This window comes from Thalia democratica, chromosome 1 (genome assembly GCF_965202585.1).
Source record: "Thalia democratica chromosome 1, ktThaDemo2.hap1.1, whole genome shotgun sequence".
NCBI classification, from domain to species: domain Eukaryota; kingdom Metazoa; phylum Chordata; class Thaliacea; order Salpida; family Salpidae; genus Thalia; species Thalia democratica.
Window position 1 is genome coordinate 63,232,969 of NC_139165.1, and position 15,132 is coordinate 63,248,100.

General features: G+C 26.0%; 2 protein-coding genes across 2 annotated transcripts in view; both read right to left on the reverse strand.

Annotated features, from left to right (window-relative positions):
• LOC145837959 (neuroendocrine convertase 2-like) overlaps window positions 1–581 on the reverse strand; it is a 52,645-nt gene extending 52,064 nt beyond the window's left edge. The window contains exon 1 of the mRNA XM_082945463.1: window positions 495–581. Within this exon, the coding sequence (XP_082801589.1) occupies window positions 495–581 (87 nt within the window). The remainder of the gene's footprint in view (window positions 1–494) is intronic.
• A 3,679-nt stretch (window positions 582–4,260) lies between these two features.
• Window positions 4,261–13,943, reverse strand: LOC145842275 (endoplasmin-like). Its single transcript, XM_082949734.1, has 16 exons — window positions 13,605–13,943; window positions 10,800–11,115; window positions 10,527–10,717; window positions 10,193–10,333; window positions 9,958–10,116; window positions 9,581–9,718; window positions 8,218–8,295; window positions 7,763–7,926; window positions 7,324–7,495; window positions 7,147–7,255; window positions 6,710–6,917; window positions 6,419–6,484; window positions 5,983–6,061; window positions 5,571–5,726; window positions 5,369–5,470; window positions 4,261–4,552 (listed from the first exon to the last, which is right to left on the reverse strand). Exons 1-16 carry the CDS (start codon window positions 13,914–13,916, stop codon window positions 4,535–4,537), a joined length of 2,409 nt encoding a protein of 802 aa, XP_082805860.1. The 5' UTR covers window positions 13,917–13,943; the 3' UTR covers window positions 4,261–4,534.
• Window positions 13,944–15,132: the final 1,189 nt, after the last annotated feature.

Here is a 15,132-nt window from a genome sequence, read left to right on the forward strand (position 1 = left end):
GATATTCTAACATTAAGTTCATTCAATAATCTCCTTAAAATTAATAGTACTACTAATTACTAAATACAAAAATATCGTTACCAACGCTATTAGAAGAATTGAATGATAGATCAGCAATGAAATGTTTTTAGTACAATTACTGACTTGTTGTGAACTTTTTTTTTTTTTGAACGAACAGCTTTACTTAATATATATAATAAAACTTGTGAAACATTTTAAATTGACATCAATTTTATACTGTTTTGTCAATTTTTTTTTTTAAGTTTAATATTCTGATACTTTTTTAAACATTTTTTTTGATAAATATTAAAAAACAAATTATAGCAAGTTAAAACACTAGTTATTAATATTCTTTATTGCCCTATTTGTAGTCTACGTAAATTTCTTTAGTAAATTAGTTTTACGACCAGTTAAGTTTATATATGCTTTACATTATTCTTATTTTTCTTTTTTGTTTTCCTGTTTAGCAATTAGATTTAGGAGAAACAACACACTTTAACTCTGCCAGCAAGAGGGAAGCAGAGGGTAGAGTGAAGATTCTCTTCTAAAAACGGAAGAAGAGGAAGTGTAATGGAGTGCATGTTTCATATGCTTTTCCATTGTTTAATTTTGATTGTTGAGTTAGGCAAAATGAGCTCAACTAATAAAGCGCTTAAACACTAATGTATTGCATTGGAAACACAACAAGGAGGTAGGTGATTTGTAATATAGTGATACAGAATTGGTATTGAGATATTGCTAAAAGTTATAATTAGACCTTTTTTAGAACTGCATGTTATTTATTTTTGTATGTTTATTATCAAAGTATTAAGAGTTTTTATTTAACAAAGCTAAAATGTTTTACATTTCTTTAAGTATTTTACAGTTCACACTATTTAAAAATTTAAAGTATTTCAAACTTAAACTTAAGTTGTTATCAACTTTTATTTTTTCCAGGTTAATCATAAAAAAACTTGTGTTTTTGAAATAGTGTTGTTATAATAGTGTTCTGTGGTTGTTTTTTATAACAGATTTATCACTCAAACTTTCAGTCGAGTAGTACCAATAAATCAAGTGTACCAACATCTCTACCTTACAATATGCTATTTTTTAATGTGTTTATTAAATTTTTACTATCATTAACTCTTACCCTTGATCGGTAACTTATTTTTTTATGTTTTTTCTTTGTTTATTTTATTTATTTTTTACTTTTATGAAAAAATGACCTTTCGTGAAAAAGTGACCCTCCGTGCAAAATTGTCTTTGTGCAAAAGTAACTACTTGTGCAAAAGTATGCAAAGTTGTCTTCGTGCAAAAGTGTCCTTTCGTACACATTTGACCCTTCGTGCAAAAATGTCTTCGTGCATATTTGATCCGTTCCTGTAATATAAGAATCATGAACTTATAAGGACAACCTAATCATTTTTTAACAAAAAAAAAAGTGTAGAACCTTTGTTTTAATCTTGAAATTATCACTTATCTGCCGAATTTTAAAATATTGTATCAATGTTACTTCGATTTTTTATGAATCTCCATTGAGTTTTAAAAGAATTTTTTTGAAGTATTTGACCAAAGTAACTAAATTAAAACAGTACTGTACAAACTTTTCCAGCAATCAAAGGTTATTCCTTTGTAGTAGTTGAAGCTATCTTTTTCACTACCATCTTTCATGCACAGTGGTCTGGCAAGTGGCCGTTGTCCATTTTATCGGTTTCAAAATTAAGCCAAGAGATTTATTTAGTTGTTTAGAGCTCGGCTTCCTCTTTTAAAAACTGGATTTAGTTCTATTCTGCTTCAAGTATAATAGAAATTATGTAAGGTTAAATGTAGCAACTTTTTTCTTTTTTGAAATATAAAAACAACTTTAAAAATTACTCAAGTTTATGTCAAAATAAAGGTCTTTAGTAACTGCGAAAAAATACCTTAAACACTTTTATAAAAATATTTTTTTAAGGTTTTTTCTTTTCTTTGGCTTAATATTAATTGAAAAAAATTGAAACTCGTATAAAATTTGTAAATAAAAATACTTTTTTTCATAAAAATATAACTACTATTTTTGTAAAAAATTCATTAGTGCATTTAAGACAAAATAGGGTATCTTTAAGAGTTAAATATCTTAAATTCCTAATGAAGAAATTTCTTTTTTTTTGTTTCAGAAAATATGACAAGGATTGTATATACAAATTTAGAAAAAAAAATACCGTTAGGAATAAAACTATTTTTAAGGTTTATAGAAGCAATATTTTGATACCTTTTGCTGTTTTTATTGAAAAAATATAAATTTTTGAAAAATAAAAGATCGAAAATTTTAAGTAGTTTATCTTATTTTCAATAAATATTAACTAGATTTTAAAATAAATTGTAGATTTTTTTTTAATATAAGTATTTCAAGTATTTTTGTGTAATTTTCTGCGAGGAAATTTTTGTCGAAAACTATGAAGAATTTTGAGTAGTTTTTACACTGTATAAGGCAAAAACTGGTTGGATTTAAACTTACATAACTTCTTAAATACTTGTAGCAGAAAAGAAACAAACCAGTTTTAAAACAAACAAATCTAGTTCTATCTAACTATGTATAACACTTAGTTTGGTTTTCTATTCAGCAAAAATACTTTTTTATAGTCAATGGCCGCTTGAACCCCGTTTTCAGCCCACTGTGTCTTGTAGGGAGTTTTTTTAGTATTTAAAAATTTTTAAGGTGTAATATTGGATTTCTCATACATAATAAACAAATTTGAAAATTAAGTATTTTCATATCAGATTACACAAAAATTGCTTTGAGCTGGAATTTTCTAAAATAACATTATAAAAAATTGATATTAGGTAGTTTAGTAACTTTTCAAAATTGGTGCTGAAATTAACAATGAAATTACCACTTAATCAAAACTTTAACATATAGCTTTAATACATATATAATCTACTCAGGTGGTATTCCACCTCCGCCCATTGTTTTCTCCATTAAAAGCCACGTTCCGACTACTTAAGCGTAATAGTTAGTTGCAGCTTAGTTAAACTATACAAAACAAAATCAAGTTGTGAAAAAAGGTTTACTCAAAATTCAGATTTTTGATATTAATATTTTTTTATATTGTAGTTTGCTTTAAATCAAACAATAGAAAGTTCTCAACTTAAGTAGTCTTAAGGAGATTAGTTATATAATTTTTTCTTAAGTTTATATTTTATTTATTATATGTTTTTATTTATTTTTTATACCTTCCATTTATTTGTTTAAAAATATTTTCTAGATGTGTTTGTAACAACTGATGATCTCTTATACAATAGTATGAGAGTGAAACATTGTTTTGTTGATAATAAACTGTAAAAAAAAATATTATTATTTCATTCAAGTTAATAATTTAAGAATAGCCAAAAAGTTTTTTTACAAATCATTCCCAGGTTATAAAAAACAAGTTTTTTGTACAAAATCAAACTTTTACAAAGTTACTGACCGAGGGTAACAGTGATAGTAAAAAAAAAAATTAACTAATAAAATTTACTAATAAAAAATAAATAGAAAAGTTAAAAAGAATAAAAAAGCTACCGACCGAGGGTAACAGTAAGAGTAAAAAATTAAAATTCGACCCGTGCAAAAGTATCTTCATGCAATTTTGTGCCTTCGTGCAAATTTGACAGATACCCATATTTTTCATATCTCATCGAAATGTTGTTACTTAGCATGTAATAGTTTAAAACCTCAGTAACTTCTAGGTTTTTTAGTGATTTTTGTTTGAAATAACAGTTGGTTTTTTTCAAAATTTCTCAAGATCCACGTTTTTTTGCAACCCTGTATTTTTTGTGGCGGGTAGTAAAAACTATTTAGTAAGACAAATTAATATTTCGAACATAAAAAAATTGACTTAAACAACTATGCTCTTATTGGTTGAATTTTGTAGGAAATAGCTTAGTACAAAACATGAAATAGAATTATTAAACTAGATATTAAGGGGCGCTTATGATAAACAGGAGCTGTGACTGATTTATCCTCGTATAAGTTTAACTAATTGTTTAATTACAAAGTTTTCACATTATTTAATTCACATTAAAATAATTTTATGAAAATAAAAGTTTACTAAACATATTAATTAATTTTCGTTACGTTTAAAAAACAATCAATACTATTCGCGTGTCAGTTGATAAACATAATCAACGTTGTGCAACGAGAGCTAAGTTAAATCCAATTCACAAACTTTCAGGTTTAAGAACTTAATTATTAACTGTGAGTTTTACATTTTATCAGCAACATAGACTGAAATAAAAGCACTGAAAAAAAAAAGAAACGAATGATTAATTAACTTTATTAAAAACGATAAAAACAAAAGTAGTACAAAAACATTATACCTATTTTATAACTTAAAGCTTTAAAAAGCATAAAAGTACTTAAGAATGGACAAATTCAACTAAAAAAAGGAAAGACAATAACTTAAATAAGCTTCAAAAACGAATAAATTAAAGGTGTTACCAAACAAAAGGCAGAATATTTGATAGTATTATTTGTGTTTGTATCATTTTAAACGTTTGCTGATTACTGCTTTATATGTATCTTGTTGCAATTTGGTTATAACTCGTCATGACCCTGAAATGGTTATAATATACAATAAATATAATATTGGTTGAAAATTACTTTATTCTACAAATTTAAACAAAACAAGGTGTTTTTTAACCACTATTACACATAAAAAATCTGATTACCTTGTTATTATTTTAATAAAAAAACTTTTATGAAACTCAATTAATTTTAAAAAAATATTGTCTTTATAAATCTAATTAATTGTCCTATGTTTTAATCCGTATATATTAGTAGATTAAAAACAGGGTGGCCAAATATTTTTGGCAATTTTTTTCAGATTTTTAAAATTTCTTCCAGGTTTGTGAAATTACACATTTTTGGGTCTAGTTTTAGTTTAAAATAAAGTTTAAGGTAAAAAAACTGTGATAAATAATATAACGACATTATTAAGATATCGTAAAGCTTCTTTAAATGTATTTTTAACCTATATGACAGATTTTTATGTCAAATCGAAATTTACCATGTAATATGTAAAAGTTCATTTTTGCTTAAAATTCCATGTTTTTAAAAAAATTTCTCAAATTCAACGTTTTTTAGACTAAATTGTCAAACTCCAGGTTTTTCCAGGATTCAAGGTTTTTTGGCAACTCTGTAAAAAGTATTTTTTGTAATTTTTATAATTATACTAATGCCGTAACATCTTATCGAAAAATTACGACTAGTATTTTGGCAATTTAAAAACATAAGAAAGAACTATCTTTTTTTTTGCGTAAATAAACAATAATAGCTCAACTTTTAATTTGCTAATTGTAAATTTATCATTTTAATTAACAAGTCTTACAACGTAAAATATATCAGATTTCAACAAAATAGAAAACCAACCTCTTCTGCAGCTGGTTCATCTTCTTCATCAGCATCAACTTCTTCCTCGTCTTCTTCCTCTTCCTCTTCAGCTTCCTCTTCTTCTTCAGGTTCAGCTTCGATCTGCATAGAAAACATTGAAATTAATAACCTATACAAATTAACAAGAGATTATTCCATTTAATTTGATAATTATTAGATATACAAGTAAAAATTTACTAACTGGAGTATTTGGATCAATTTCAAGATTTTTGTAAAGCATGTTCATAATTCTCTTGCTGAAATCAACTTGATCCTTTAACTGATATCCGCTCCTCAAAACTGCAGTGTCAAACATGACCTCGGCAATAGATTGAGCTTGACTGTCCTCAGAATCAGCCTGGTGTGTGAATAAATTTAACTCAACTTAGATAGTGAAACAAAGATTTTATCAAATAGTATATAGTATTAACAAAACATATATAAGTATCACAAACAAATACTTACTGTTAATTGAATACAATTAAAAGAAGCGGAAATTTTTTGATTACAAAAGTTGTTCGTAATAGATACTAACAGTGATAATATTTAATACATTATTATTTAGACATATTCAATGAAGATATATTAAGTTATTAATGATTTAAAGTACAAACTTCAACTTTTTCCAACAAAGCTTTGATCAAAGGATGTCTTGGATTTATTTCAAGTGTTTTCTTTTGATTTGCGTAAAAGCTGTTTGAATTTTTTATTTAAACTTATGCTATATAAAACTTATCATAAATATACAAATGCTTTTAATAAAATTTAACAACAAAATTAGTTTGGTAGGCTTGACTAATACTATTAGACATATTAACTGGAACTATTTAAGGAAAAAAATACGATGTATAGTAATGAAAATCTATAAAAACCTTAGAACTGCTAAACTATACTAAATGTAAATTAAAGAAGTAAAACAAAGTTTATTTCTTTTCTACTTAGACCCCTTTTTTTTATTTTTACTCACGAATTTTTTTGGTCTTTGTACCTCTGAGAGGATTGCAAACGTTCAAAATTTCCAGACCTAATAAAAAATAATTATTAACTAACTTGTTAGAAGTGTCAGATTGACTCTTATAAGCTTGTGCCTTCATTATACGCTCCATGTTGCCAGACCTAATTAATGTTGTGACTTAAAAAAAGTTTAAGTATACGGTTTTTAAGCAGTAAAATAATCAAAAGATTTCTGTAAGAATTAAAGTCCTTGTTAAAATAAAGAACAATACTTATATAAAATTCATCTGAAAGACTTGGTATTTCAAAAACTATTTTCTACACAAGTAAAAAATATTTTTAATTTAACAATAGTTGACAAATATAAATTTCGGTCAGCGAACATACCATCCATATTGACTAGCTACCAGTGCGCATGGGGTCTCAGTCAAACTTTCAGTTATAACAGCCTTCTCAATCTTGTCTTTCAATGCGCTCTCCTTCAACCAGGTAGCAAGTGGTTCAAACTCCTTTTCAAGTGCTTCTTTTCTTTCCTTAGCTTTCTCTCCTTGATCAATATCTAAACCTTGCTTGGCCACATTCTGGAATCTCTTTCCTATTTATTTATTTATTTTGATTTGTACGTGTGAATCTTCTTAAACACTAACGTAACTTAGAAATATATAAGTTTTTACAAAAACTACTTTATAAATACACTGTAATGAAAAATTGTCAGATGATAGAGTAAAAAACTGAAACAGACATAGAAAATGAATTTGAAGTTATTATTAAGACTAAGACTTATCACTTAACTAATTTTAAATAACTTTGTACAACTAACGAACCATCAAACTCAGGTAGTGCTTGAATAGTGTACTCATCAACTGGCTCAGTAAGATACAAAACTTCATATCCTTTTTTCAATAATCTCTCTACAAACGGTGAGTTTTCTACCTATAAGTTTGAAGTATCAAATTATACAGTGTTTTAAAATTGAAATACATTAATAAACTACAAGTTACCTCTTCTCTTCCATTGCCAGCACAAAAGTAAATTTTTTCTTGCTTTTCCTTCATTCTTTCAATGTAGGACTCAAGTGAAGTCTGGTTGGTTGGGTGCTCGCTAGAGAAAAACCTCAACAACTTGGCAAGTCTAGTCCTGTTACTATGATCTTCGATAACTCCCAACTTGATGCTAGTTTGAAGTTTTTGTTAAAAAATTGTAACCATTAAAACTCTCAAACATTGAAACATATAATAGAGTAAATATTACTGTTAAATTTTAAACAGATACAAGTTGCTTAATATTTAACTAGGTTAATTTTGAATAAACAAACAAACTTCAGATAATTTTTTATAAACATTACACAGAAGCTTTTAGTGTTGATTAAACATGTTCAAAATAAATTAAGACTTGTATAATCAAAATATTAATAAATAAACATATATACAAGCTATTTACTTAGTTCCGAACTGTTTCCAAAACTTTTCCATGTATTGTTCACTATCAATTTTTTTAATCATGTCAAGAGCTTTCCTGACAAGTTTCTTCTTGATAACTTTAAGAAGTTTGTGCTGTTGAAGTGTTTCACGAGAAACATTGAGTGGCAAATCATCAGAATCAACCTTTGTATATCAATGATTAGTGAACAGGTCAAAATAGTTTAAAAATATATATTACAACTCGAAACTGTTTCATTTTGATAGAGGACTTTATTTTTAAAATATTAATAATAAAATGTAATCAATATTGTTAAACTCTAATTGTTTTAGCTGTACTACCAACCATTACCAACACTACAAGTTAACATGAAAATACTCAAGTTAAAATATTTTATTTAGAAAAATAAAAACAAAATTTCATTTTTCAAACAACTAAAGCTTTAAGAAAGTTTTCTGTTACAAAAGAAAACTTACTACACCAGTGACAAATTGAAGATATTTAGGCATCATGTCTTGGAAGTCGTCTGTGATAAAAACTCGTCTCACGTACATCTAAACATGTATCTAAATTGACTAATATGCTACATTTGGTCAACATTGAAATGATAAAGCTATTCTTTAAGACTTTCAAATTAATTAGAAGTACTTTTTTTTTTAGTTTTATAATTTTACACGAGTTTGACAAAAATGTTTAAAATGGTAGCATATTAAACTGTTTCCATGACCATGCACCGTGTAAACAATACCTTTAATATATTTTAAAACTTCATTTTTAATGAAACATTAATTTTGAACAATATTAAAAAAAACTTTTAAACAAATAAATTGAAGTATGTTCAAAAACTATAAGAAATTAATTTAAAACAAATAATTTCAAAAAACAGAATATAATAGTAGGATGTAATATTTGAACTAATTAATTATTTGAAATTAAAACACAGAATTACAAATCTATACCAAATCATGCAGCATGCAAAATAATAACTAATTTAGTAACTAAACTAAAGCTTCAGCACCATAGAAAAATAAACGAAATAAAAAAATAGAAATTTATTAAAGAAATATTTTTTACTCGAAGTCGATATTCTAACTTGTCAAAAACATCTCTGTTTTTGAACAAAAAATTGCAACTTACCACACCGTGAACAAATGACAAATAGGAAGGCATCATGTCTCTCATATCATCTGTAATGAACACGCGACGAACATACAACTTTAAAACAGAATTCCAATGTAAGTTGCAAAAAAAATAAAACTTTTTTTAATCAAAAACACATCAATGTTAGGTTTAATTTGATAGCTTTATTGGGTGACTAAAAAGTATGGAAAACTTTCAATGTCAAAGGGAATTTTAATAATCCTAATTTTAGAAAAAAACCAGACAACAAGCATAAAATTCTGAAAATAAATTTTAATAGCATGTACCTTGACAAGGTCTGCTTTTCTTCCTGTTTGGGAATCAATTGTAGTACTAGGCGGTTTGTCAGGAACAAACAAAATTCCTTTGAACGAAATTTCACCTTCTGCGGCAAAGTGAATTCTACCAAGTGGTTTGGATTTATCCTTGTAAATTATAAAAATAAACAACATGCAACAATTACAAGCAGATACAAGGTTGCTTACTTTAAAACAATGTTTTATAATATTAAGTCGAAATTCTTATGTCATCTAAATAAAACAGTTCAAACGCAAAAAAAATATAACTATAAATCAATCAAGCATCTAGAACATAGATACAAGTGAGCAACCTTGGAATAGAAATAAGACAAACATTTTAAGCATGCAAGTTCACGTTACAACATGCAGCCAATGAAAAACAGCATGCATGTCACGTGACCTTTATGGAGTCGGTTTTCTTGTTACCATAGTCGTTGAACATTCCTTGTGGAGCGCTAGATGGGATGAACAAAATTGATTTAAATGAAACTTCTCCTTCAGCTGCAAAGTGTGTCTTGGCAAGTGGGTCTGATGAATCCTTTTAGTGCAAGATTTTGATTGATTAAACAATCTTTTTCACAGGAAATTAGCAGTAAAACTTACTTTATTTTTTCTTAATTTAAAAAAAACTAAAGTACAATATTTTGACATAAAATATAGATTAAACAATTAACTTTATGCTAGCGTTATTATAACTATCACTTAAAAATAAAAAATGATCTTACTTAACCAACATAATTTATTAAACGAGACGTATTTTACTACTACTATATAAACCTTGGAAATAGATTTGAAGAACTCTGCGTATTCACTGTCAGTGATTTCCTTTGCTGGTCTCTGCCAAACTGGTTTAGTTTCGTTAAGCAATTCCCAATCATGAACAGTTTTTTCAACTTTCTTTGTTTTTGGCTTGTCTTCTTCTTCCTCTTCTTCCACCTTGGTTAATTACATATTTAAATTTTATTTTATTAATATTCTTACGCACACTAAGAAAATATTAATTAAAACTAACAGCAGCTTCATCATCATCATCACTTTCAGGGACTTCTGCTTCTTCGGCCTCATCTTCCTCATCAAGAGGAACTTCTTCTGTGATAGTTTTTTCTCCCCATAAATAGATAGGGAAGTTCATGAATTGAGAGTATTTGGAGATCTAAGTTGTTAGTATTTTTATAAACATATTTACTACTATGAAAAAACAACAATACCCTCTTAAGTTAATTTTCTGTGGACACAATGTGTGAAAATAAATGAGAGGTTATTGTAATATTTATCTTAAACAACTACTGTTTTCTTTTTAATTGAAAAAACATGTTAGATATTTAATACTATTTCAAAAAGCTAACCAAGTCTTTAACAGTTTTGTCTTCAAGATAATCAAGAGCTTCTTCTTTCATGTATAGAGATACAGTAGTACCTCTTCCTAGTGTAACTCCACGAGGATCTTCAACAACCGAAAAGGATTCGGAGTCTGACTCCCAAATATGTTGTTTATCATCATTGTTATTCTTGGAAGTGACTACAACCTTATCAGCAACTGGAGAATTTTGAAATGATAGTTACTTAAAAATAATATACTATTTAAAATATGTATAAAACTACATATTTAAAATATTAACCTAGGAAAGAGGAGTAAAATCCAACACCAAATTGACCAATGAGATCAGATACAGAGTCTTCAGATGATACTTTACTCATTTGTTCAAAAAAGTCACTGGTTCCTGACTTTGCGATAGTTCCAAGATTTTTGATGAGATCTTTTTTAGACATACCTACACCAGTATCTGTTACGTGAAGTACATTGTTTTCTTTGTCAACTTTAACCTTTATAGACAGCTCTTCAACATCTCCCAATGCAGATTTATCTGTTAATGACATTAGCCTGATTTTATCCAAGGCATCAGATGCATTAGAAATCAACTCCCTCAGGAAAATCTAAAAAAAAAAACTTTTGTAAACAAATACAATAGTTACCTTGTATAACTGATACTAATTTAACCTCAGAGTAAGATAAACTCTTAAATATTTAATACTACTTAAAACTTTTATTTTCAGATAAACCAATTTTTAGATATTATCAAGTTTAAAACTAGTAAATTTTCATAATACTATAGTAAAAAAGAAACTATCACTTATTGAAACTATGTATAGAAAAAAAGACTTTTATTATATAGAATATAATAACCAAAACGCAATGAACTAATTAAAATTAAAAGTATTCAGTACATTCAATACAAGTCAAACAAACTCAGAATCTTAATTTCTTTCGTCTCTAAATAAGAGTTTAAAAAAACGAGAAAAGTTTTATCTTTATTCGTTTACAAATCTTATTGATGCTTGTAAATTTTTATGTTAAGTAAAAATAAAACTGCAAGATTTGAAGTTCTGAAGTATTATCCAAATACAACTAAAATTTAAGGAAAAAAATATTTATTTTAAGCAAGTTGTTGTTAAAAATGGTTGTAAAATGTTAGTGTTAAGTTGAATGTACTACTTGAAATTTATTTAAAATCCATTGTAAATGGTCAATGATACTAAAACATGTTTAAAAAACGTTTGAAATGCTTGAAAATTATTTGCAGTAAATTAGAGCTCTCAAAGTTGGCAATATTTGTCCTAATTTAAAGTACTGCATCAAATAAAAGTCTATAGTATTTTAAACTCATTTCAAGTACATATTTGAAAAGTTTACTGATACCGCTATTTGTTTAAGAGTGGTTGGTTTTTTTACCACGCTACATTACTTAACAATTCACTAAGTCCTATCTATTCAAATAAAAAATGCTACATACTAATAAGGTCAAATTTTATCTTTATTTTCAGTTTAAGCTTTTATTACTTAAAAACTATATAAAGTAAGTATTTAAACTAATTAATCAAAGTAACATTTACAGTATATGTTAGATATTAAAAAAAATGTTTACTTTACTATAAAACAAATTTAAATATAAGTTGTTAAGTTAAAATGAGTAAATGTAATCAACCTATTTCTAAACCAGTGACATTGTCATATCGAAATGTGGTGCATTAAAAGTTATTGTTATTTTTGATACATATCATGTTTAATTTTTTTTTACTTTGCAATTTTAAAATAAACAGGGTTCCCACTAAAAATTTCAAAAAAACTATTGGAAAATCCATGAAATGTAGAAAATTTATAGAGAAATTATCAATAAAAACACTGAAATATACTTTACAAACATATTTCAAGGTACATCAGGCAAAACATGTCAAAAACCATTTATAAGCAGTCTTAATAAAAAAATTAGGAAAGTTCAAGGGTTTTTGAGCTCTAATTTTAGTTAAATAAGTAAAGTTTAGATATACTGTATTTAAATAAAAAGTAAAATTATGTCCGCTAGGTGGCACACAGTCATATTTTGTAATGATGTTGCAAAGATTTTGATCAAAAAAAAAACTTTTAATTTTTGTTTTACTGTTTTTTCACTACTCAGTGTTAACTGTTTTAGCTGTTAAATTTTAATTACCAAGCAAAAAAAATAATTTTTAGGGATTTTCATATATTTTTTAATTTTTTCTAGTGATTTTTTATAAAATTGCAATTTATAGGGATTTTAGGTAATTGGCAACCCAGCATAAACTTTATCTTTAAATGTTTAAATTAAAAAACAATGCTATTAACTTGCCCCTGCTGTACACAACTATTTTATACAAAGTGTTTGCACTAGTTTTAAACATTTAACAAATTATTATTTTTTCTAATAAATTGTTACTTAATATAAAAATTAAATAGATTAAGAAAGTATCTTGTAAAAAACATGCTTTTAACTATTCAAAAGTATAAATTTAAGCGTTTGTTAACAAGAGATCCTAGCTAAACAAGTTCACTGGAATAACAAATAATACAAACTATATTTTGATTACTAGTACTTCCTTAATTTCATAGCTCTGTTGAAGTTAACAATAAAAAATGGATACAGTATAATTTGTTACAAATTACAAAAGTCTTAAAAAAACTTTTTTATTAGTATTTGTTTTAACTTAAACAGCAGTTTAAATTTTTTTCTGAAACTTATATTGATTAAATAAAATATATTAATGAGCTGTATTAAACAGTATTAGTTTTGTAACTTAAGTTGAAAACAAAAGAGATTAGATAAGACTATAGAATACTCAGAGTAGTATTGATGTTTTGAAAGACATACACAGCTAAAAAAAGTCCTTGTGATCTTAAGTTTTAATCTACACTTAAGTTGAAAATGTTGGCACAAAATTACAAGAATAGTAACTGTAAATAAGATGACAGTTTAGAATTTAGTTTTAAAAGATATATATTTTAAATTAAAAATTACAAAAGATTAAAATATTAGCTTTTAAATACTATAGTGATCTGAACTTATAACGAATGAAAATTTCTAGCTCAGCTATGCTTCATAACAATAATTTAAAAAAACTTAACTTACCTCTTTGTTTTTGTATAAGGAATTAATGATCAGCTTCATCATTCTATTAACTTCTGCTTGAAAAACATGTTTTTCTGATTGTTCCCTTAATTGTTTTACTTCTTTAGCACTTAATCCATCAATATGTATTGCTTCTTCTTCTCTAGCAATGACTTCATCATCTGTTTTTGATCCAACAACTTTAACATTATCCTCGACTTTTGGTTCACTTGTATTTTCTACAACATCAGCATCTTCATCAGAATAGGCAGGCCCAGAAGATAACAGCAAGCAGCCAACTATTAAAGTCACTACCCAAAATTTGTTTATCATTTTTATTAGACTATTTCGATTCTTTATTGATCTGTTATTTTATTGTTTTTTTTTTAATATAACAAAAAATTTATTGTTATATTTATATAAATTTTATGTTTACACTCAAATAATAAACTATTTTTGCAGCAAAATTCAAAAATAAATGTATTAAAATTTTCAAATTTTCTAATTTAAATATTATATTACCTTGTAACTGTATTCAATAAGTCTACTTTTACTTTAAAAGCAGAGTTTAGCAACCTTTAATAAGAAATGGAAAGATATACTGAAAAAAAATGTTGGCAGGCCACAGTATATTTGAAATATTTTACCTATAGTATATATGTAAACCAACTTTGCAATGAAATAACACAGAACAGTTAGTAGTTTACTTCTAACCAATAAAAAGAGCAGATTTTAAATAAACTTTAAAAAAGTATTGGTTTCTTTTTGTTAGAAACACATTAGAGATTAAAATTTGTCTAGCCACATCTGAATTTTGCTAGCCCCTACAGTAGAAAGTATCTAGAAACTCTAGATATACAGTTATCATCAACATAAGTGTATCAAATAGAACAAAGAAAAACTCAAAATTTTAGATTTTCAATATAAAAATAAATAGTTATTTGAATGATCAGTTTATTTTCAATGCATCAACTTTTTATAGTTTTTATTCAAAATTGTAAAAAGAATTAAAGAAAATGACTTATGAACTAATTACTAAATATTTTTTTTACTTTGAAGGTTATATGATAATTAAAAATTTATACACTTGCTTCCAAGTGTATCTTACTTTTTATAGTGGTCTATTATTTTTATTAAACTATTTTAAGCAAAAATTTACAATACATAATTATAAAATTTTCTTATAAAACTTAATGTAATTTGAATATACTTTTAATAAAAAAAAATTTAATACTGTTATTTGGCAAATATTTTTAAAATATTTAAAGAAAATAAATTATGATCAACTTTAAAAATTATCCTGAGCATGACGTTAAACACAGTATGACTCAATAACCAAAAGGTTTTTTGTACACTAGGTCCTTGGACCAAACCTTTTGAGCGTATTTTTTATCGTTCAATAAACAATTAAAACTTTGTGTCTCTTGGGGCTACAATTAGACTAATACAATTTGGTACAAAGAATGCTTTATACAAACAACTAAAATTTTGAAGGTACATTGAATAATTTGAAAATGTAATAAAACTATTTTATTTCGGTTCTCACTAT